This window comes from Trichechus manatus, unplaced genomic scaffold (assembly GCF_000243295.1).
Source record: "Trichechus manatus latirostris isolate Lorelei unplaced genomic scaffold, TriManLat1.0 scaffold00064, whole genome shotgun sequence".
Lineage (NCBI taxonomy): Eukaryota > Metazoa > Chordata > Mammalia > Sirenia > Trichechidae > Trichechus > Trichechus manatus.
Genome location: NW_004444000.1, coordinates 7,454,923 through 7,480,122, shown reverse-complemented (window position 1 = coordinate 7,480,122; position 25,200 = coordinate 7,454,923). Strand labels below are relative to the sequence as shown.

General features: G+C 41.7%; 1 protein-coding gene across 1 annotated transcript in view; it reads right to left on the bottom strand.

The window, feature by feature from the left end:
- PRDM10 (PR/SET domain 10) overlaps nt 1-25,200 on the bottom strand; it is a 114,838-nt gene that overhangs the window by 7,196 nt on the left and 82,442 nt on the right. Inside the window, exons 12-20 of the mRNA XM_004379326.2 lie at nt 20,156-20,503; nt 18,165-18,320; nt 13,291-13,470; nt 11,874-11,984; nt 10,488-10,688; nt 9,528-9,671; nt 5,331-5,501; nt 3,892-4,032; nt 2,212-2,389 (exon numbers count right to left, since the gene is read on the bottom strand). Coding sequence (XP_004379383.2) covers nt 2,212-2,389; nt 3,892-4,032; nt 5,331-5,501; nt 9,528-9,671; nt 10,488-10,688; nt 11,874-11,984; nt 13,291-13,470; nt 18,165-18,320; nt 20,156-20,503 — 1,630 coding nt within the window. The remainder of the gene's footprint in view (nt 1-2,211; nt 2,390-3,891; nt 4,033-5,330; nt 5,502-9,527; nt 9,672-10,487; nt 10,689-11,873; nt 11,985-13,290; nt 13,471-18,164; nt 18,321-20,155; nt 20,504-25,200) is intronic.

The following is a 25,200-nucleotide window of genomic DNA, read 5'->3' as shown; positions in this document are numbered from 1 at the left end:
AATCTGAATCTTATCAAGCCTCCATATCTAATTGCCAGTTTATAGGAAATAAAAGGGACAGAAGAATGCATGTTAAGTGATACCACAAGGAAGCAACCAACAAAATCCAGAATGTGGGAAACTCTACTTGACAAACAACACAGTGTCTTCAACATGTAATTGCAATTTAAAAGACAGGAGAGAACATATCGATGAAAAGGAACTCCAAAGACATAACCGATTGCAATATATGGCCCTTACTTGGAGCTCAGTTTGAACAAACAATAAAAAATATTTATGAGACAATCACAGAAATATAGAAAGTTGATGGTGTTAAAGAATTACTGTTATTTATTTTTAGGCGTGATAATGGTACTGGCATTGTGTTTTTTAAAAATATTCCTTTTGTTTTAGAAAGGCATACTAAAATCTGTACAGATGAGATGATATGATGTCTGGATGATAATCCAGCTGGAAGGTGGGCAAAGAATGACTGGGAACACAGATGGGAGAAGGTAGGTCATGAGTTGACAACGGTTGAAGCTGGATAATGGGCACATGGGAGTTCATCATGCTATTATCTCTACTTTGTATATTTTGAAATTTTTCCTAATCGAAATTTTCAGTCCCAGATTCTTTCTTTCAAGTTAGAATGCTAGCTCATATTATTACTACCATGGATATCTTCATCAATCTACTTTCTTTCACAGGAATTAAACTGAGTATAAACGTCAATCTATTTATCAGAAGTCTTCTGGTATTTACCCTGAGTTAGAGAGTCTTTCCCTGACTGGAAACTAGACTCTGCCCTCATTATGAGCACCAATATTTAGAAGAATAGATTGTAAAAACAATTAAATGGTAGCACTTGAGCCTGACTCCACAGCAAACGTACATAACACAGCCATGGATCAGTCACAACAGAGATGGGCACCAAAAGGAGAGATCAGTAGGAGAAAGGTCAACAGTGGCCTTCCTCTCTTCTCAGCCCCTTTCCTCCTAGCTCCTCCTACTCAGGTCCAACTGTGCCCTCTCTTCCGGTCCCTTGTACATCTTTAGTAATGAAAGTCTCATACTTTCCAGCCTATACCCAAGGCTGTCATCCTCACCAAGATTTTTACCTATTCTGACCTTCAACAGCTGGCCTGTGGCTGCTTCCATACCACTGATCTTGGGATTTGGGAATCAACCATTCATATATGTGTCTCCTCCACTAAATGAGTCTCCTTGAGCCGAAGACTGTCTTATTAGGAGAGGCAGTACAGCAGGGTGGTTTGGAGGGTAAGCTCTGGAGTCAGATTACTTGGGTTCAAATTTTCCATTTACCAGCTGTGTTCCTTGGACAAGTTACTCTATGTCTAAATTGTCTTATCTGTAAAACGCAAATAATAATCATACTTACAGATTATGAATACTAAATGTGATATATATATACGTTAGAATCACTCCTAGCACATAGAAGAGCTTAACGGATATTGTTGCTGTTAGCTGCCGTTGAGCGGGCCCCTGACTTATGGCAACCCCATGCACATGCACAACGGAAAAAACGCAGCCCGATCCTGTGCCATCCACGTGATCTGTTGTGGACTGGACACTGGGATACATAAGGTTTTCATTGGCTAATTTTCAGAAGTAGATCACCAGTCCTTTCTTCCTAGTCCATCTTCATCTGGAAGCTCTGCTGAAACCTGTTCAGCGTCGTAGCAACACGCAAGCCTCCACTGACATACAGGTGGTGGCTGAACCTGAGGTGCACTGGCCAAGAATTAAACCCAGGTCTCCCTCATGAAGGGAAGACCTCTAACACTGAACTAACAATGCCTCCACTAATCAACGTTAACATTATTACTGTGGTTGTTACTAATATTGATATTAATCTTTGTATACCCAGGGTCTAGCACAGAGATTCAATGTTTGTGAAGAAGATGAATCGTTACTATCAACATATGCTACATCCATCTAGTCAATTATTTAAACCATCTGCCTGAACTTCCTCCAGCAATCTATTTAACACCTAAAATCTCTGAAAATGTTATATCAGGGTGGCTCTGAGATCAGAACACTGACTGAATTTTGCCATGCCACTTTCAGATATGTGCACTACCGAATGTTGAAAATGACCAATTGATACTTTACTCCAGAAAATCTATTGTAAAGCTGATGAAATTATGACCAATGGCTGGAGATACCCCACCCATGATCTATAGCACTATCCCCTTTTTCCTTACTTACAATAGCCACGGAAGGAATTCCAAGCATTGGGTAGGTATGTGTGTTGTACAGATGAACTCTGCTGCTGCTGCTGCTGTTGAAGAGACTGACCTTGGCCTGAGGAACTGCCTTGGATGTGCGAGGGGCTGAGCCCTTGCTGGGACTGCTGGGCAGAGGGACTCAATGGCTGCCCAGCTACCTAGGGAGAAAGAGGAAGCAAGAGTGGGAAATTATGAATTTCCAATACGGTTGAGACTCACGAAAATCTCAAGTAAATAAGTAAGACTAATATGAATTACAAGAGCCCGGTGGCACAACAGTTAAGTACTTGGCTGCGAACCGAAAGGCTGGTGGTTCGAATCCACTCAGCAGCTCTGGGGAGGAAGACCTGGCAATCTGCTCTCATAAAGATTACAGCCTAAAAAACTTTATGGGGCAGTTCTGTTCTGTCTGATGGGGTCGCTATGAGTCGAAATTGACTGGACAGCACCTAACAACAGCAACGATACGAATAACAATACTGAAAGCATCACCGCTAAATTACATGTTAAATAAGAAAAGCATTAATGAAAAGCAATCATAGTCTCAACTCACCAGGAGCAAAACAGTAAGAAGGTAACCAAAAGCACAGAGAAGAAACAAGTCTACAAGAGCCACAACCTCAGCTACCCTGAGACCAGAAGAACTAGATGGCGCCCAGCTATCACCACTGACCATTCTGACCGGGGTCATAATACTTGGTCCCGGATAGAAAGAGAGAAAAATATGGAGCAGAACTCAAATTCTTATTTAAAGGAAAAAAAAAGCCAGACAAATTGAAACAGTAGAGAATAGAAGACTCCCTGAGACTATCACCCTGAGACACTCTTTAAACCTAGAACCGAGCCTATCCCAAGATCACCTTTTAGCAAAACAGCGGAGTCGCAAACAAAATAAAGGATATTACCCATAAGTTTGGTTCCCTACTTAATTAAAAACCATTGGTATGAGACCAAAAGGTCAGCAATTTCTCAAACGCAAAGATGGGAAGAGAAAGGGGCAGGGAAACTAGAGTACTGGAAAGGGAACAAACAATATAATAAAAGAGAATGCTGACACATTGTGTTAAATGTAACTAATGTCACTGAACAATTTGTGTGCAAACTGTCAAATGGGAACCTAACTTGCTGTGTAAATTTTCACTGAAAACACAATAAAATATTTTTTTAAAAAAAGAAAGAAAAGCAATCGTAACTATGAAACCCTAACTGGCTTTCAAAGGCTTATCTACAAGAGTATCCAAAAAGCTAATTTCAATACACTTATTAGGAAGTATAATTATCGTATTTTTACACAAATAACGTGTGTGTTATATGTTCCTTTGCCAAGCGTGCCCTCCTCTCAACACGAGCCCCATCACATGAAGACAGCCAAGGAAGGCAGGACCAGAAGCTGAAGAGACAAGGACTGTCCCCTAGAGCCAAAAGAAAGAGAAAGCCTTCCCCTAGAGCTAGTGCCCTGAATTCAGACTTCTAGCCTCCTGAACAGTGAGAAAATGACTTTCTGTTCTTTAAAGCCACCCACTTGTGGTGTTTCTGTTACAGCAGCACTAGGAGACTAAGAAAGGGCCTGCATCTGAAGATCCTGTCTCTTCGCTCTCCTTAACTCCTCATGGCCCCTGCAGCCATGTTAGCTTCTCTGAAAAGTTCACAGAGAACGTACCTGGGATGACGAAGGAGCAGAGGTGGTGGGCTCAGTGACCTGGATATGCTGCACCTGGATGGCATGCTGGGTGTATGTCTGAGGGTCATGGAGCTGGCCGACGTCCACAGTGGACTGCTGAGACTGGTGAGGTGAAGTAGCCTGGAGGGAAAAACAGGCCCAGAAACCAAATCCACATTGATTGAGGTTAAGGAAAACCCATTCAGAGAAAAGGCTCAGTTAAAAACAATAGCCCAACAGAAATATAAGAATAGGTGGAACTTCAGATCCATTGCTTCACTCCCAGAGAGCTCATGCCTAAGCCAAGCTGGCAAACATTAAAACAGTTTTCTAACATGATGCTTATAAAACATAGTTAAGCCACTAGGACAACTAAATTGAGATAAAGGGAATACAGCTTCTAATAATAAGCCAAACGAGAAGATCTCAGGCACCAAAAATCTTTCTCCCTTAAATTCCAATTGACTAGTGGCCTACCCTTTAACAATTAAAAGAGATCAAAGAAAATTTACTTTTAGCTTGTCACTATTAACCCTAGCAGCGGTCCTAGTAATCGTTCCTAACTTTTTATGTATGACAGGCATCTTTGAAAATCTAACTAAAGTTATGGGCCTTTTTTCCAGAACAGTACACACACACATCATATTTCACAGGCAACTTCAAGGATGTATAGATTTCTCCAAACTCGAAAGTTAAGAACCCTTCCTTAAGAAAGACAAGATACAGAAGAGTTAATAAAACAACAGTAGCAACTTCCAATTTCCTGATCTGGTATTAGTTTTAAATTTTTAGAGACCAAATTATTTCAAAGCAACAAGTTTGCTCATTTGTGCCTTGAATATAGTTCCTCCACTTAATTAAATGGAACAAGAGTTCTGGAAGGATTCCTTATTACAGCTCCCGGGTCAGTAAGAACGAGCTACTAATTTTCAGGTCAAAGGAACATAGTTATACCTCTGTACTAACAGGGTACTGACTGATATTCAGAAATTGGATCAAAATGAATCCTTATAACCTCCCACAGATGTAAGACAATGCCCAGGTAGGGATTTATCAAACTGGCTCATAACCATGTAGCAGTCAACCTGGAGGCTAAAGGATAAGGGTTCAGAAGACACCTGGTTGTCTGAGGTCAGAAAGAGGTCCCTCTAGCACTATCCTGCAGTCACACAGGATAGCTGTATAAATTGAAGCCTAAAATCTCTTGAATACCACAGACGGACACCTCCCACCCTAAGTCCAGAGCCTGCAACATCCCAGGAAATAAATAAGTAAATAAAAAGTTCACCCAATGCCTTAGATTCCGAACTTAAATGCAGAAGCACATTATGTAGGACTTTTGCTCTGAGGACTGGGTACTTTGTGGACTCCAGCTGCCATACTAGCTCGTGGCAATATGGCATTGATAAAGGTAAAGAGAAACAGGTATCATACTGTACCGGGGCCACCTGCACCACTTGAAGCTGGATATGCTGAGGCTGTTGAAGACCCGAGGTGGGCTGCGACACGGGGATATACTGAATTCTCTGGTAATCTCCTTGTGGGGTCCGGTAGTCTGTTGTTAAGGTCTGGGACAGTTCTGTCATTGCTTGAGTGAGCAGGTCGGTTGTCTAGAAAAATCACACAAAATATTCTGGTTGATAGCTATTTGGAGCTATTTCAATGCTCTTAAATCCTACTAAAATTTAATTAGCTTGTCTTACTGGTAGATCATCTAACTACATGTCAGACCCAAACCCAGAAAGACAGAGAGAGAAAAAAAATCTGAGGTTGGGAAAATGTTGGAAGGAAAAAAATTATACTATATATACATATATATATACATCTCCCCCCGGCATCTGTCAGTTGGTTGTACTGTGGGGGCTTGCGTGTTGCTGTGATGCTGGAAGCCATGCCACTGGTATTCAAGTACCAGCAGGGTCACCCATGGCAGACAGGTTTCAGCTGAGCTTCCAGACTAAGGAAGACTAGGAAGAAGGACCCGGTGGTTTACTTCTGAAAAGAATTATCCAGTGAAAACCTTATGAATAGCAGCAGAACATTGTCTGATATAGTACCGGAAGATGAGCCTCTCAGGTTGGAAGGCACTTAAAATACGACTGGGGAAGAGCTGCCTCCTCAAAGTAGAGTCGACCTTAATGACGTGGATGGAGTCAAGCTTTCGAGACCTTCATTTGCTGATGTGGCACGACTCAAAATGAGAAGAAACAGCTGCAAACATCCATTAATAATTGGAATGTGGAATGTACGAAGTATGAATCTAGGAAAATTGGAAATCGTCAAAAATGAAATGGAACGCATAAACATCGATATCCTAGGCATCAGTGAGCTGAAATGGACTAGTATTGGCCATTGTGAATTGGAAAATCATACGGTCTACTATGCTGGGAATGACAACTTGAAGAGGAATGGCGTTGCATTCATTGTCCCAAAGAACATTTCAAGATCTATCCTGAAGTACAATGCTGTTGGTGATAGGATAATATCCATATGCCTAAAAGAAGACCAGTTAATAGGACTATTATTCAAATTTACACACCAACCACTAAGACCAAAGATGAAGAAATTGAAGATTTTTACCAACTTCTGTAGTCTGAAATTGATCAAGCATATAATCAAGATGCATTGATAATTACCAGTGACTGGAATGCAAAAGTTGGAAACAAAGAAGGATCAGTAGTTGGAAAATACGGCCTTGGTGATAGCATTACAGAATTTGGCAAGACCAATGACTTCTTCATTGCAAATACCTTTCTTCACCAACATAAATGACGACTACACACGTGGATCTCACCAATGGAATACACAGGAATCAAATCGACTACATCTGTGGGAACAGATGATGGAAAAGCTCAATATCATCCGTCAGAACAAGGGCAGGGACTGACTGTGGAACAGACCATCAATTGCTCATACGCAAGTTCAAGTTGAAACTGAAGAAAATTAGAACAAGTCCACGAGAGCCAAAGTACGACCTTGAGTATCTCCCACCTGAATTCAGAGACCATCTCAGAAACAGATTTGACGCGTTGAACACTAATGACAAAGACAAGTTGTGGAGTGACATCAAAGACATCATACACGAAGAAAGCAAGAGGTCATTAAAAAGACAGGAAAGAAAGAAAAGACCAAAATGGATGTCAGAAGAGAGTCTGAAACTTGCTCTTAAACGTCAAGTAGCTAAAGCAAAAGGAAGAAATGATGATGTAAAAGAGCTGACTAGAAGATTTCAAAGGGCGGCTTGAGAAGACAAAGTAAACTATTACAATGACACATGTAAAGGCTTGAAGTTTGAAAATCAGAAGGGAAGAACACACTCAGCATTTCTCAAGCTGAAAGAACTGAAGAAAAAATTCAAGCCTCGAGTTGCAATAGTGAAGGATTCTACAGGGAAGATATCAAACGACGCAGGAAGCATCAAAAGAAGATGGAAAGAATACACAGAGTCACTTTACCAAAAAAGAATTAGTCGATGTTCAACCATTTCAGGAGGTAGCATATGATCAGGAACTGATGGTACTGAAGGAATAAGTCCAAGCTGCACTGAAGGCATTGGTGAAAAACAAGGCTCCAGGAACTGATGGAATACCAACTGAGTTGTTTCAATAAATGGATGCAGCACTGGAAGTGCTCACTCGTCTTGCCAAGAAATTTGGAAGACAGCTACGGGGCCAACTGATTGGAAGAGATCCATATTTATGTCTATTCCTGAGACAGGTGATCCAACCCAATGCAGAAATTATCAAACAATATCATTAATATCACACACAAGTAAAATTTTGCTGAACATCATTCAAAAGCAGCTGCAGCAGTATATCAGTAGGGAACTGCCAGAAATTCAAGCTGGATTCAGAAGAGGATGTGGAACAAGGGATATCATTCCTGATGTCAGACAGATCCTGGCTGAAAGGAGAGAATACCAGAAAGACGTTTACCTGTGTTTTACTGACTATGCAAAGGCATTCGACTGTGTGGATCATAACAAATTATGGGTAACACTGCAAAGAATGGGAATTCCAGAACACTTAATTGTGCTCATGAGGAACCTGTACATAGATCAAGAGGTAGTTGTTCGAACAGAACAAGGGGATACTGCGTGGTTTAAAGTCAGGAAAGCTGTGCATCAGGGTTATATTCTTTCTGTATACCTATTCAATCCGTATGCTAGGCAAATAATTCGAGAAGCTGGACTATATGAAGAAGAATGGAGCATCAGGATTGGAGGAAGACTCATTAACAACCTGTGATATGCAGATGACACAACCTTGCTGGCAGAAAGTGAAGAGGACTTGAAGCACTTACTGATGAAGTTCAAAGACCACAGCCTTCAGTATGGATTACACCTCAACATAAAGAAAACAAAAGTCCTCACAAACTGGACCAATAAGCAACATCATGATAAATGGAGAAAAGATTGAAGCGGTCAAGGATTTCATTCTACTTGTATCTATAATCAACACTCATGGAAGCAGCGGTCAAGAAATCAAAAGATGCATTGCATTGGACAAATCTACTGCAAAAGACCTTTTTAAAGTGCTGAAAAGCAAAAATGTCACCTTGAAGACTAAGGTACGCCTGACCCAAGACATAGTGTTTTCAATTGCCTCATATGCACACGAAAGCTGGACAATGAATAAGGAAGACCGAAGAAGAACTGACGCCTTTGAATTGTGGTGACAGCAAAGAATATTATATACCATGGATTGTCAAACGAACAAACAAATCTGTTTTGGAAGAAGTACAACCAGAATGCTCCTTAGAAGCAAAGATGGCAAGACTACGTCTCACATACTTTGGACATGTTATCAGGAGGGATCAGTCCCTGGAGAAGGACATCATGCTTGGTAAAGTAGAGGGTCAGCAAAAAAGAGGAATACCCTCAACGATATGGATTGACACAGTGGCTGCCAACAATGGGTTCAAGCATAACAATGTGAGGATGGTGCAGGACGGGGCAGTGTTTTGTCCTGTTGTAGGTAGGGTCACTATGAGTAAGAACCAACTCAACAGCATGTAACAACAACAACAGCAAATATATATACATATATATATGTATGTGTGTTTATGTATGTATCTGTGTGTGTGTATGTGTATACGTACATACATATATATAAACACACACACACACATATATGTAAACTCACTGCCATCAAGTTGATTCCAACTCATAGCAACCGCACGTGACAGACTAGAACTGCTCCACAGGGTTTTCTCGGCTCTATTCTTAATGGAAGCAGATAGCCAGGCCTGTCTTCCACAGCACTACTGGGTGGATTGAAACCACCAACTTTAGGTTAGTAGATGAGCACAACCTGTTTGCACCACCCCGGGACCTCTATATGTATATATCTGAGACTGTCTGTCTCAAGCCCAATGGAGTTACCCTCGAGGATCAGACAATCTTGCAGTGAAAACAAGCAACATTGAAATTTTCTTGCCACCCTTTTCACAGAGCACTTTGGGAAGCATCACTTAGGAGACCCAATCATAAGCATAATGCCTTATGCAGAAAACCGCAGGATCATGGGCCATATTTGCAGGTCTGAGAAAGGTAATAACAAGGGGGACATGGCTGTGGTATTTACAGACAGGGTGGGCACTGGAGGAAACGGGAGGGGCCTACTCGTCACACTCACCACCACAGTCTCCCCAGTGGCACTATCTGTAGTTAAGACAGCCGGGGTAGCACTGATCACAGCTGTGGTCAAGGGCGCATGTATAGTGTTGGGGAGCTGGGCATACTCTGGGTGCTTCTTTCGAATGTGCTGTACCATCTTGGTCTGAAAAAAATGAAGGCAAAAACCAAGAACAGAATTAGTTATTTTCAGTCTTTTTCATATGCAAACCCTCCAAAGATTCCTGAAGTCTTTTATGTTATGCATTAAAAATCAAAAATGAGAGCAATGCCGACTCGGCGCCTGCCCTTTCTAAAGTGGTACAACGCTATGAAAGGAAAAAAAGGGGGCTGAAAAGAAATAGCAAATGCACATGACCCCACACCAACAGGGAAGGGAGGAACACTGCCAGCACCCCTCTACGCCCACCGATACCTGTGGCAATCCATCACAACCCTCTAGCAAAAATGACCCACTGCCATCAAGTCTATTCCGACTCATAGCGACCCTACAGGACCGAGTAGACCTGCCCTATAGGGTTTCCGAGAACGTAAATCTTTACAGAAGCAGACTACCACATCTTTCTCCCATGGAGCAGCTGGTGGGTTCAAACCGCTGACCCTTCAGTTAGCAGTTGAACGCTTAACCATGGCACCACAAGGCCTCCTCCCTTTTAAAGAACTGCCATTTATGTACAATGGAATGCTTCTGCATACCTGAGCTCATTAACTGTAAGCACAGAATATTCAAATATGAGACCTTGAGCAGGCAGAGGAAAAAGAGAAACAAGCAAGTGCCAAAGCTAGTAGATGGCACTAATTCTGGACAAAGTCCACAATATTCTTTTCCCATTCTTTGCTTACAGCCTCTACCTTCAGGGAACATTTCCCCCCCAGTTCAGAAGAAGCCAGCTAGCCATGCATGTCAACAGCACCCTTAAACAGCGATTTGGCCTCAGGCAGTCGGCAACCTTTCCCTTACCTTGCTGCTGTACTGTTTGGAGCAGTGAGGACAGCAGACAGGAGGGGTAGCTATTGTGCCTGTGAGCTGGGTGTGGGTACTCAGCATGGGGTCAGGTTCTCCAGGACCAGCCGGACGAAGTTTGCGAATGCTTGGTGGGAGCTCAGCTCCTGGGTGGTTCTTCAGAATGTGCGCTTTCCGCTTGCTGGCGCTTTTATATACCTGCAATTCAAATGCTTTGCCATGAAAGCCATATACGCTTCCACTTTCTTGCTGAAAACAAACTATCAAGCTATTCTGTTACAAGGAAATGAGAAAAAGTATTCATGTAGCCCAAAAGAGAACACATTAACAGCTATGTTAAGGATAATAAGGATATGACATAAATTAGAAGAAAATAAGAACTAGTATAGATATGTTAAAAATTTTCTTTGGATTTTTATATGTAAGATAGTAACTATAAAAACACCCTTTACCCTAAAGTCAAAAAGGTGGGTGGATATACAGTCATAGAAACAGACTTATTTTTAAAGCCAGCTCATCCTTTAGTCTTTCTGTGAAACTTCTCATTTGATGTATGTAACTGACTACGGGGTACCAAAGAACCTTCCAAAATGGCAAGTCTAATAGCAACTAGTACCTTTAGAGGTGCATCTATGTTGAAAAAAATGTTTCTTACTTTTAAGCTGAAGTAAACTTTATAAAGATAGTAGAGATTATCTCTGAAATGTGATATAGCTACATTACATTAAAAAACAAACAAACCAACCCGTTGCCGTCAAGTCGATTCTGACTCATAGCAACCCTACAGGAGGAGTAGAACTGCCCATAGGGTTTCCAAGGAGCGCCTGATGGATTCGAACTGCTGACCTTCATGGCTGGCAGCCATAGGTCTTAATCACTACACCATCAGGGTTTCCACATTACGTAAGGAAACAACAGAAACAATAAACACATATTCTCTTTCCATTTTGTAACTGCACAAAAGTGAAGAGTGGATAGCACAACTACAGGACTCCCCCACACGTCCTCCTCAATCTTCCAGAAACCCTAAACCCACCATGTATTTTACAAGCAGAATGATAACACTCTGGTTGCAGAGTTTAGGAATTTAAAATTGATTCATGTACAAAGGTCTTGGTAATAGGCCTCTTCTTTTGTAACGAAAATCAGAGAGAAGGGACAACAGAAATAAAGTCAGTCAACTAATTTAAGGGGAAAAAAAAACTGGCTTAAAATAAAGCTGCATTTCTAGCCCTTTCATGTCTGAACGGAAAACTACTGAGAGACAGGGACCCATATGCTGACAGTAACCGCCAGCAACTTGTATATATTAATACACACAGACAAACTGGTTCTCCGCAGAGCGCCCACGGAGGCATACCAGAATGGATGTTGTCCTTTTACCTTATCACAATACTGACAAAAGTAATCGCGGTTGGGTTTTATGATAGGCAGAGTTAACTCTGGCACCTCTTCTATCTTCATGTCTGGGTGCCTCTTTGATAAGTGGTTTACCTAAAAGAAAAAAACAAAAACAAAGCAGATGAGAGAAAGAGACCCCATTATAAACAGAAGCTAAACAAATCCCTCAGACATGAGAAAAAGAAATTCTCTGAAGCAATCTCCCAAACCAATAAGGCATTTGGCCAGAACCAGCATCCGCAAACCCATCTGACACCAAAGCATTAACAGCCACTGTTAGTAGGAGTCAACAGTAATTCAGCAAATTCCTGAGAATGAAGTGGGTCACTGTGGATCCCATTAACACTCTGGCTGAAATAAGTTCTGTTGGAAAAGGAAAAATTACACACTAGCATGAATTTCCTTGGTGACTTCTCCTGATGCAAACCTGTGTTTCATTATTTGGTGACCTAGCCTTACTGAGGAGCCCTGGTGGTACAGTGGTTAAGAGCTATGGCAAGCTAGGGCTGCTAAACAAAAGGTCAGCAGTTGTAATCTACCAGCCGCTCCTTGGAAACCCTAGATGCAGTTCTACTGTGCCCTATAGGGTTGCTATGAGCCGGAATTGACTCGACAGCAATTGTTTCTTTTTTTTAGCCTTACTCAAACATTGAATGAGAAACAAACAGGTTCTGAATTTTAACTATTGCTCTGTGACTTTCTGGCTCCTGCAAAACATACTCTGCAACTGGAATAAGGTCAGGATGTGCTGACAGCAGTGAACTGGTTCCTCTGGGTCCACAGACCCTGCTTTGGTGGGAAGATTCCTCCTACTGCTGTTTCATTTCTAGAAAAGAGAGGCATTAGAAGGGGATAGTGAGGGCAAAGGCAAAAGACCCCACCTGAAAGTATATATTACAAAAAAAAACCAAACTCATTGCCATTGGGTCAATACTGACTCATAGTGACCCTACAGGACAGAGCATAACTGCCTCATAGGGTTTCCAAGGAGCAGCTGGTGGATTCAAACTGCTGGCTTTTGGTTAGCGGCCTGAGCTCTTAACCACTGTGCCACCAGGGCTCCCCCGAAAGTATAGACAGGGATACAAAAGAGAAGAGGGAAATAAAATAGGAAAAGAACAGAGGTTTGGGGAGGGTAAAGAGAAACAAAATTAGTGGTGAAAAGGGATGGAAAAAGACCTCTCGCAAGAGGTCACCGGGGAAGAAGGGTGATAAAGGGGTAAAAGGGGAGACTGGGGTGGAAAGAACGCCACATTGGCAACTGGTTGTCTCCGGTTTTTTCCTGGCCATTCACTATCGGCAGACACAGTTTAGCACAGCGGACAATACACAAGCCATGGTCACACCCAGAGCCAACGAGCCGGCCTGGGAAGCCGGGGCCGCGGCCGCGCGCACTGACCAGCATGCCTCGCCTGCGGAAGCCCATCATGCACAGGCGGCACTTGAACGTGAAGCTGTCGTAATCTGTGGACGTGATGCGCGGCTTGAAAGTCTTGGAGCGGCTGATGCGGTCGGCCTTCTTGGCCTCCCTCTCAGGGTTGTGCATCCTTTGCATGTGTTCCCGTAGTTTGTCTTTTCGCTGTTTAGAAAGAATTTTTGAAAAGGTGGGTGGGGGTAGACAATTTTCAATGAAGTTTGAAAAAAAAAAAAAAAAACAGTAAAAGCTAGCAGTAACCCCAGCCTGCCAAGATGCATCTGAGCTATTGGAGTGCTGGAACATACAAGGATAGGTCACGTGTGGCCAGGGCCTCCTCTGTTCCCTCGCCAACAAGCGCACTCCAGTGAGCCTGGATTTAAAATGACATCTGAAAGATACACACTAGTTTGTGAGAAGGCTTTGTATTTATGTAGAGGAGATCCAATATACACGGAGTAAGTTTGGTATTAAAAACTATAAAATGAATTTATAATAAAACACAAAATACTGGGTTTACAAAGTCGTGTTTATACTCAATTCCCACACATGTTAACAAACATAATGGTATTCCTCTAAATCCCAAATGAATTTGAGTAAGAATCTTTCATCTTACAGATCTGTAGTTTCTCCTTTTATGGATTTATAAGTTTGTTACACTGTCAGGTATGGATGGAGCAGAAGGTGTAGGTCACACCTCCTGGTTGGGTGACCTAATCTAGTGGTAAGTGTCAATGCGAGTCCACAGAGGGAGAAAATTAGGCGGAGCCCAACCTGAACAAAAACACGTTCAAATATGCCAACCCCTTAACCAGTGAGGTTCTCTGTGTTTAGACATACGATTAAACTGTTAGTGTGTTCTTGTAAGGATTTTGAACCTTTCTGGAAGAACAGCTCTTCCTATCTTTTGGTACAGGGACTTTTTTGTTGTTGTCGTTATTGTGCTCCGTAAGTCCCTCCCCCACCCCTTACTTTTGTAAAAATATAAATAAAACAGCACTTGCCAATTCAACATTTTTTGATTGTACAATTCAGTGAGACCAATTACATCAATCATTGTTGATTATACAATTATATGTTGATTATACAAATGTAATTGTTGATAATACAATCCTATTGTACAACCGTCATCAATATCTATTGCCAAAATTTTTAACCACTTCCTTTTTCAGCACACTTATTCAATAAATATTCCTTGAGTGCCTACCAAGTACCAAGAACTATGCTGAGTGCTGGGTTCCCATGCTAGACACCCCTCACCTACCTCTCTCTTCTGTTAAAATGGATATGGACCCAATTGCTCTTTCTTCCTGCCCCCAGCCACTCTCACTCCTGGAAAGCTCAGAAAAGAATTTTCATAGTTTTCTAGTCTGCAATAAACTTTGGATTAAGAGCAGTGCCCTAAACAACAGTATCTCTCATTAGCGCAGATACAATGGTAAATTGTATATAACAAGAGTAACATCAGTGTCAGTGGGGACTCAGACCTGAAAGACCACAGCATCAGAGCCACAGACTGCGCTCATGCCACTACCAGAAGTGTCTCCTTCTCATAACCTTAGCTTGCCGCCTCAGACTCTGTTGCATTTCCACTCTTTCCCAAGCATCAGTATTCACTAATTTCTCCCTACCTATTCCCTTCAAGGAGCCCTGGTAGTGCAGTGGTTAACAGCTCAGCTGTTTACCAAAAGCTTAGCAGTCTGAATCCATCAGCCACTCCCTGGAAACCCTATGGGGCAGTTCTGCTCTGTCCTATAGGGTCACTATGAGTTGGTATCGACTCGATGGCAATGGTTTTTTTGTATTCCCTTCAAATAGATGGACTTACCTTAAATGAATCATTACATAAATCCTAAAGCTTAATGAGAATACAATACAATGCCATATATGCAGGGACAGACCAATGTTTGCTGAATGCCAAATCTCCACGAGGCGTTTCCATCCTAACATCTTCAAAACCAAATTCGCTATGCCCCCCACTGTCTCTCCTCCTGTCTAAATCTCACACCTGTGTCAACACTGTTCCCCAACACCTACCTCCTAGGCTACAGATCTCAATTCCTTGCCGTGCATCCTTCCCACGTTCGTCAGGCGCAAGGCCCTATCGACTCTCCCTCTGACCCCTGTCTTGAAGATGGGCCTTGCTGTGCACGCCACTGCCTCTGCCTCAGTTTAGGCCTGGCTCTAAAATGTCTCCGGGAGTCTAACCACTTAGCACGAGAAGCAGGCCTGAACCTACTTCTCCAGCTTCATCTCGCCACGCACCCCTCACCATGGACTCCAACCACCACACATCTCACCACCTCCTGACAGTACCTCCATGGTCCCTGTCACGCCCTCTGCTTTCAGTGCCGTCTTGCCTCCCTCGTTCCTCATCCTTTCCTTTTCTCACGCTGGCAAACCCCTCCCTGCCCTTTAGTGGAGTCCAAAGTGTCACCTCATCTATGAAGTCTCCCCTGTACCCTAAATCACAGTCAATCCCTCTCATAGTATTTTATTCTTTTCTCTATGGTAGCATTAATAATAATGTTTTAAAATCTACAAGTCTAATTCCTCTATTAAATTGCGTGCTCCTTAAAGTCAGAAGGTCCTATCTTGTCTTTACATACACTGCCCTCATGGAGCTTATAGTTTGGCAACATGGATAATTAACAATACATTGCATTAAGCGCTACAGCAGGGTCATAAGTAAAAGTTCCTACGGAAATTCACAGGAGAAGCACTCAATCTAGTCTAAGGGGATCAAGAAAAGTCCCCATGTGAAGTGACATTAGCAGGGTGAAATGACATGAGAGGTTGAGAGTTGATTCAAGCAGAGGACAACGGGGAGAACAAATACACAGGTCAAAGAGAGAGGGTACACACACTCCAGTACGTCCAAGTAGTTCAGTACAGTCAGAGAACAAAGTGGAAGGGGGGCTGGAGAGGTATCAGGGACAGGTCATGTAGTGTCTCTGACGTGGTAAGAACTGTGGAGTCAATCTGAAGTCAGTGAAAAGTTATTACACGGTTTTCCAGCAGAGACATGACATCAGATTTGTTCTCTAGAAAAATATCTAGGGTTTTAGCCTGAAAAATGGGTTGAAGGTGGGTGGTGATTTTGTACAGTGTCAGCTTGGCTAAGGGGAACTATATGTAACCAGAATCCCCGTCCTAGTATGATTCCAAGTTAGAGTTAGGCAACAGAGAGATCCGTGAGAGAGCGGAAGGTAGAATGCTGCAGTAGCATCTCCTGAGGGTCACAGTGGCTCCAGGCAGTGCCAGACGCAGAGGTGCCCGTGGGTTCCTGCTGAGCCTCACGCTCTCCCCCGCAACAACCAGCTTGTCTTCTCAACTGCCAGATGCACAGCCCCAGTCTCCCACAGACTGCCCAGCTCTCTGGCACAGGCCCACCCCGGTTTCCCAGATTCCGAGGTAAGCTTCAGTCTGCCCACCCACACTAGGGTTTCATAAGGGTGCATAGTGACTTCTCTGATCCTCCAAATTCTCCTTTTAGACCCTTATGTCTCCATCTTTTTTCTATAAGTAAATTCTACTCCTATAATAAAACCCTTATTCCATAGACGCAGAGTGTTCTGCTTCCCTGGTTGAAGCCTGTCTAATACACGGGTGAAAGTAAAGGAGAAAATGGAATCAGAAAGACTTTTTATATCCCTAAGTGCTAACATGATAGCTAGCACAAAATAGATGAGTAGATACTGTTGAATGGATAAGACGGACGGATGGGCAACCAGTTAGCATCACAAGACAGGGATCCATTTAGATACAATTCTTCAAAAAAAAAACCTAGACCTTTTCATACTTTACACATTAGAGTTTTCTACAGAGTTCTGTACAGAGCTACTATACTAAAAGCTAACAAGATTATATGCTATAACACACATACCACAAAACTTAAGCTTAAAAATGTACTTCCTATTTCTCTTAATATCTTCACATTCTACACAAATACATCCTTTAAAATCAGTTTTCCTCTCCTGAATCCATTACGCCTCTAGTCCGGTTTCTGTGACAGTGTGGCCTACAATCATATTCAGTAGAGTGTCTCTCAGTGACATCTTTGCAGGATCATCTGATCTCCCAATGAAGCAAAGTTCATTGTTTTCACATTTGTTTATCTGTTGTCTCTGAGCCTCCTGCAGGTTTTTCCTTTGCTTCTTCTAAGTTCCAGACTGGTTACTGATATTATCGTTATTTATTTTAATCTTTGAAGTTGTCTGCATTCACCAAAGCACTCTAAGCTCTCTGAGTGTTCTACAGATTTCCCACCTCTGTTAGCTGAAAGCCCCGCTGCCTTCAGGGCCCAATTATAGGGGCCTTAGACTTAACAAGAAAACCCTCGTGGTGTAGTGGGTAATAGTTCAGCTGCTAACCAAAAGGTCAGCAGTTTGAATCCACCAGGCATCCCTTGGGAACCCTATGGGGCAGTTCTACTCTGTCCTACTGGGTCGCTATGAGGCGGAATCGACTCGATGGCAAGGGGCTTTTTGGATACTTAATAAGTGCTCAATAAAAATCTACTGACTTGAGTGGTAAGTAAATACACAGTTCTCTTAGGAATTCCTCAACAGTATCTCTGTTCCACTCATTATACATGTGAATTTTTTCAGAAGAATGGGCATTACCGTTATATTTGGTTTGCAGATTTGAATTAATTATTTTTGGAAACTAAGGGAAGTTTTCTCCCCTTTAATTTGTCATAATAACTAAGTCAGACATGAGCACAACGGCTTCCATGAATCTCAAGCCCAGTTCCTGGTAACCAGGAGACAAACTGATGGGATGAACAGGCATTTATCCTTAGCTTGACATGATTTCTGCAGCCACGAAAACCCTAGGCTGCTCACTGGTCACAGTACCTTAAATTGTTTCCCACACGTAGAACACAGAAAATCTTTGCGGTCCGAGTGTCGGAGCATGTGCAGGCGCAGTTTATCCGGACGACAGAAGGCCTTGTCGCACTCTGTACACTGGTATATCTTTTCTGAGTGGAAGCTGCGCACGTGTTTCTTCACCTGGCAGAGAAGACCACAGACAAGCTCAGGGGACCCAGGCACCAGAGGGAATGACGAAAGGTGGTTTGCCAACACTAGAGGGCGCCAGTGCATTACCGTGGATTTCATCAGCCTGGCCATGTAACCCAACCAGATGTCATAATCGGCCTCAATAGCACATACTGTCCAAGTCACAAAGGAGAAACAAAACAAGAGCCAGAAAGCCTTAGAAATCTGAACCTCCCATATGACCTGGAGACGTAAAAGGAAGAGTGTTTGCTTGGTCAAAGGCCTGATTACTTGGAGCCCATTTTTCTTTTTTTTTTTTTTAAGATTAAAAGGAAAGTTCCTTTCAGTTTAAATGAACCTTGCTAAAAATTATCTACAGGAAGACAGCAAATAAATCATTCTTCCTCACTTTCTTCCTACCTCCAACATGTGTAGACACAATTAGCCTCTTTCAGTAATTGGTCCTTTTATATCTTTCTATATAGTCAGATTCTGAAGAATTAAAGACATGAATTAGATGCTATCAAAAACGTTTCCCATTTATGAGAGCAAAACAACACTGGAGTCATTTCTCCTTAACTGGGACTTACTCCTTTTGTTTTTAAATAACTTAAATAAAGAAATATGAACCTCAGGATAATCTCAGCCATAAGTACCCAATGAAGAAGGGCTGCGCACAACAGCTAAGTCATGAGTCCTGTCAAGTTATTTCTATAAGATATTTTGCTTCATTATTTTTGGAGTCTCTTTTACTGACGTCATGCAGTTTGGAGCGGAACAAAGAAGACTGGTATATGCTATACTTTCATATCAAGCACTAATAAATCCCTTATTCCATACACTTATAGTGGTTCAGCTTGCCTGATTGAACGCTGTCTAATACATTGGGTGAAAGTAAGGGAGAAAATGGAAGCAGAAAGACTTTTTATATCCCTTAAAGCAAACTTTCTAGTTGTTTGTATGAAGTGAGTAAATTTCCAAGATTCCCAACATTAGCAGAACTATGACTAACTCCTAGTCTCTTTTGCTTTGGTAATAAAAACAAAACAAATAAACTTTTTTTAAAGGTTTTTATTAGATATTTAGCTTTAATTATTCATTGACTGAACCAAAAAAACCAAACCCATTGCTGTGGAGTCTATTCCAACTCATAGCGACCCTATAGGACAGAGTAGAACTACCCCATAAGATTTTCAAGGAGTGGCTGGTGAATTAGAACTGTCGACATTTTGGTTAGCTGTCTAACTCTTAAGCATTGCACCACAAGGGCTCCATTCAATGACTAGCATATAACAATATTATCAATCAAAATCCAAATAAAATCATGAATGTTCTGGAATTTACCTTCACCCACTTTGCTTCAGCACAGGGGCGGCAGTCTGTGCTTGATATGAAAGTATACTGTACACCAGCTTTGTTTCCCTCCAAACTGCATGACCTCAGTAAAGCTCAACAGGAACCCACAGTGGTAGGAAGGAGATGTTTCCAACCCAAGAAATGGGCTCCTGTAGGCTCTCCAAGTCCATTTTACGAGTAATGGATGGATGTTGGCAAGAATTCTTTATAATTTTTTTTATTAAAATTCAAATCAAGTCTGAGTGTTTATTACTCCTAATATAACTTAAATGTTTACATTCCAAAGTTTGATTTGGATAATTAAGGGTCATAATAATCTTTTGTTTATCCAAAGTAGCTTGATTGAAGAAACGTTGTGGTCAACTACATGGTTATTTCAAAGAAGGGATGAAAACGCAGGTGCTAGGCAGTAGTCTCAATTTTCCAGGAAACCACAGTTTCTTTTGCCGAAAGAAATGAAATACACAGGAATCTCAGTAGTAGGCACTCACCTGGATAAAATCTGGGAAACGTTTTTTACAAGTTGGGCAGGTGAAGTAGCCATCATTGATATGAATGGCCACATGATCTTTCAACAAATCAAGGCGGTCAAAGGATTCTGGGCAAAAAATGCAAGAGTAAGTCTTCTGGTCAGAATGGAGCTTCATGTGGCTCTCCAAGGACGTGCTGCTGATGAAGCCCTTGTTACAGAGATCACAGGTCAAAGGGCAGTTCCCCTCCCGCCCATGGAAGCGCAAGTGTTGGTCCAGCTTGTCCTTTTCACGGAAGGCCTTCCCACACTGCAAGCATTTAAAAGGCCGGAAAGACTTCCGAATAAACAGGTGCTGAAGGGCTGCATTCTGAAAGACACACACCAATGTGATTCTTTAGTGGAGAAATTAAAGGTGCACGTGGCTCACACATTTATAGACAGAGAGGATGAACCCTGTAACCACAGACTTTCCCTAGAAATTTAAACTCTAGGACAGACCATGGAAAGATTTCTCTGGTAAAGACATTAAAAATGAAGCCATCCCCAAAGAAGTTCATCTTGAAAAGATGGTTTTCTTTTTTTTTTTTTTTTGGTCTGTGTGTTTTCTTTTGAAAAAATTTAAGTAACCTTCAAAGACGTGTCCCCAACAGAGGATTTGTATAAAAAACAAATTCCAGAGTGGAGTAGAATAAAGACTGAAGACTTGGAAGAAAAGACTTGGAGTGAGTCATATGTGTATGATGAGGTTGGAGAAGTCAGCCAAAATGTTACTTGTTGAAGCTCTTGGAAAAAAAATTTTTTTGAAGCTTGATTAAAATGTTCAGCCAAAAAAAAAGGTAATAAAAAGAACTGAAGGGCAGCAGTTGCTGGGGGCTGGGGGAGGGAGGAATGGGGACTGACACTAACGGGCATGGAGGCTCTTTCTGGGGGGACGGCTGCACAGCTTCCGGAATATACTAGAAAACCATGGAAACACACTTAATATATAAAATCTGTCTGTTCATGACATGATACGTGAGCACACATAATCTGGGATATATGCAGTGAATAACTTCCCACTTAGAAAATGCAGAGGACAAGGCTCCAATGTTGCTAGTTAGTTCCATTGGTTAGAATGCCATGCTGACAAAGTTAAGCTGATTGTCTTGTTCCCTATCTACATCAGTCAACTGTGCTTTTTGCACTTACAGATTGCACTTCTAATGATGATTAGCCATCCTGTAAATTCATGCAATTGTTATGAGGGAATCCAAGTGAGAGAATGCAGGCGCGCAGTGCAAACCCATCACTACTGAGGGAAAAACCACTTATGCTTGGCTGAGAGGAGGTCAGCAGGGTCGTCCCTCACACAGAGAATCCACGTCAACATTTCAGCTACACCATCATGAGACTCATTCCTAAGTCCCTCAGAGGACCAGAGGGAGAGCTATAGATAGCTATAAGGGAGAAAAAGCCCTCAAAAAATATTTCTTCAAATGAATATGCCTATGTAGCTATAGGGGAAGAGTAACTGAAGGGTTAATGGAGACCTTCATGCAATAGTTATGCAGTGGGAAAAGTACAGTGAGCAATGCTTAGACCCTTAACTTCAAATTACTCACAAGCAGCAACCACCAAGATAATTTAATGTGAAATGATAATTTGACAGAAAAGCAAAGGAATTATTTTTGATTTAGTAAAAATGCTGAACTATATGTCTGTTATTACAAAACAGAAACTTCCTTCTCAGAGCTAATCTCACAAGACTAGGGGAGATGTTTTAAGATGCTAGCTACATAACATTATGAGCAACTACCTTCCCTTCTCAAGTTGACTGGGACTACTTGGGAGTGTGCATGATATTTTATTCTCCTTAGTACCTAAATCACTTAATAAATTACTTAGCTCCTAGGATGTGTTCAATAAAAGTTTGAAAATTAATGAAATGTATTTCAAGTGAAACTATATATATATAAACAAAACAAAACCAGATTCTGACTCACAGCAACCCTATAGGACAGAGTAGACCTGCCCCACAGGGTTTCCAAGGGGCGGCTGGTGGATTCGAACTGCTGACCTTTTGGTTAGCAGCTGTAGCTCTTAACCACCGTGCCACCAGGGCTCTGTGTATATGTATTATGTGGTATATGGGGCCCTGGTGGTGCGGTGGTTAAGAGTTCGGCTGCTAACCCAAAGGTTGGCAGTTCGAATCCACCAGCCGCTCCTTGGAAACCCTATGGGGCAGTTCTACTCTGTCCTATAGGGTCGTTATGAGTCGGAATCGACTCAACAGCAATGGGTTTATATGTGTGTGTGTGTATGCAATATATATATACACACACATACATATATATACATATACGATCTTTTCTATAGCATCTGCAGAGATCTTAGGATAGACCTTTTTCAAATCAGTCACAGAGTTTTCTTTCACTTCTTTATGCTTTGTAGCAGTCACCTAATCTTTTTACTCTATCTGGACAAATACTTATTTCGCATAAAAGTTCTTCTTATTTTGGCTGCTTTCAAAGCTTTATGGAAATATTGCAGATAAACAAATGCTATCCTGGAGTTAGGAGATACATGTTTTAGAGCACTTTGGGCACCTAAGAATCATTTCCTTCATCCAAGATCAGTCATGTTTCCAAGGACTGCCATGATGCACAACACTGATCCTGGTCCCACTGGGGTTCCATCTATCCTTGGGTGCCAAATCCAGAACTCAGTTTTGTTTTGGTCCATTAGGCTAATCAGTCTGCTGTCATTTCTGATTAGCCTGAGCGCCCTCAGACACTGATTTAAAGTGAGTAGCCCTGGCTCCACTTGTTCAGTTCTAACGACAAATCTTATTCTTACTATCTTTTTAATTTTCATGGAGCCCTGAACAATGTCTACGTACTCAAGAACTAGACTGTATTTCTCTCGTCTAATGATCCTCATATAACAAGAGAGCATGCTGAAACTGCTCCATCCCCTGACCCACCTGCAGGCCATTTCTACTCTAAGGTTTCTGCCATGGCTCAGAGTCACAGGTGGTCCACCTTTCTAGCAGAAACCATGAAACACAGTGGAGCCAGCGCAGGTGGAGTTAATGGATCTTCTGTTCTCTGAGTTCCAGTTAGCCCATTACTCCATACTGTAGCGTACATCAGCTACTCCAAGGATGCCAAAGAGTAGAGATGCTAAACCTGTGACGGGGGATGCATCAACTCATGGGAAATAAATTCTTAGACAACAGATTCTTTGCAGACACAGACCATAAAATGCTTCTAAAGTTTGACATTAATAGCTAAACCGTTGCTGTCCAGTCGATTCTGATTCATAGTGACCCTGTAAGCCAGAGCAGAACTGCCCCATCGGGTTTCCAACGAGTGGCTGGTGGATTCGAACTGCTGACCTTTTGGTTAGCAACCATAGCTCTTAACCACCGCACCACCAGGCCCTTTAATAGCTAAAGGAACCCAAATTATTAATCAATTTTCATATTATTTTGATCCTGACACTAGAAGAAAAAGGAAATCAAACAATCATGTTTGCTTATTTGTTTCCACAACTCTCTCTGGCCTATTTTCTGCTCAGCTTTCAAAGCCTTCGGTAGGCTCCCCTACTAACATCTCTCAGTCCTCACCTGGCGTTCATCCCACACTGTGTAAGCCAGTGTTTCCACCGTCCCCTGGCCATACCAGAAGCGGTCTTGTGTCTGAGCCTTCAATCCTATGGCTATCCTCCTCTGAAACGTTCTACTTTCTTCCCATCCAGCTAAATCCTCTCTCTCTTTCAAGGTCACACCTCATGCATAAATTATTTCCTGAAGCCTCCATCTTTCTTTGGCCTTTCACTCCAACAGCAATTATACACTATACCTTAAATTTAGCACTTACTGGTAAACTACCTTATATTAGTATTATCTCCCGGATTAGACTGTAAACCCCAAGAGGGCAGGGCTCAAGGGAAAATTTTGTTATATCCCTTATAGTACCTACAGTGCTGAATCTATAGTTAGAACTCAATACCATTCCAAATTATTTTAGAGCTGGAAGGGACCTTGGAGATCACTTAGTCCTATCCCTTCATTTTGTATATGAGGAAACTGAGGCCCACGATTAATGTATTTGCAAATAAGTCGTAATTATTCATTAACTAATTTGCATTTACTTTAGCAACCAAACTGTGGTTTCCACCAGGATTGAGTGAGTACAGGTTGCAAAGAACAGCAGGTCAGGCAAACACGTAAATAACATTCTGTTACGTGGAACACAGGAAACAAACCTACCTGCAGCTCCAGCTGAGCAGGCAGCATTAGAGGAGAGAAAAATAGTTACATTACCAATTGGATTGGAAGACTTCCCTTCAGTTGGTCATTACCAACCTGGATAGAAAAGATGAAAAAATATATAGCCCTACTTTTTAGAATGTATGAGGGAAAAAATGGCTCAACTAAGACTGACCTCCATGGCTCTTGCTTTGACATAAGGAACCATGTACTGAAACCAGTAACCCAATTCATTCGAAGAATACAGACTATGCTTGTACATTCACAACTTCACTACATGTGTGGGCTTTAGTTTTTTCCTTCAAAAAAAAGAAATCTAGTAAGCATTTCTCTGGACTTAGCAAAGAAAAAAAAAAAAATCGGGATGGCCAAAGCAGAAAAGACAGTAATTGGGCAAGAAAGGGAAATAAAGTAGAATGGTGGGTGGGAAGGTGTTAATTCATAGCTTTTTGCCTTTCTGGTCTATATTTATGTAGTTACATATCCTTTTAAATTAATATACACTGAACCAAAGATCTGATATGTTTCAATTCCAGGACCCTCATAAAAGGCTGTTTAATCTCCGAGTTTTAGAGGCCTTCAAAGCTATCATATATGGCTATGAATGTTTAAATGTATTTTTACATGAAGGCATGGACTGAACTATTTTTCAAGGTCCCTTCTAGCCTACAGGCAAATAAGAAGACCAAAAGAATCAATCTAGAAAATGTAAAGTCTGGGAAATTATACAGAGTCTCTTTCATCTACACATAAAGTACCAGTAAAAGTTTTTACACTCCCAGCTGCCATAGAGATGGGTGTTAGGTAATTGT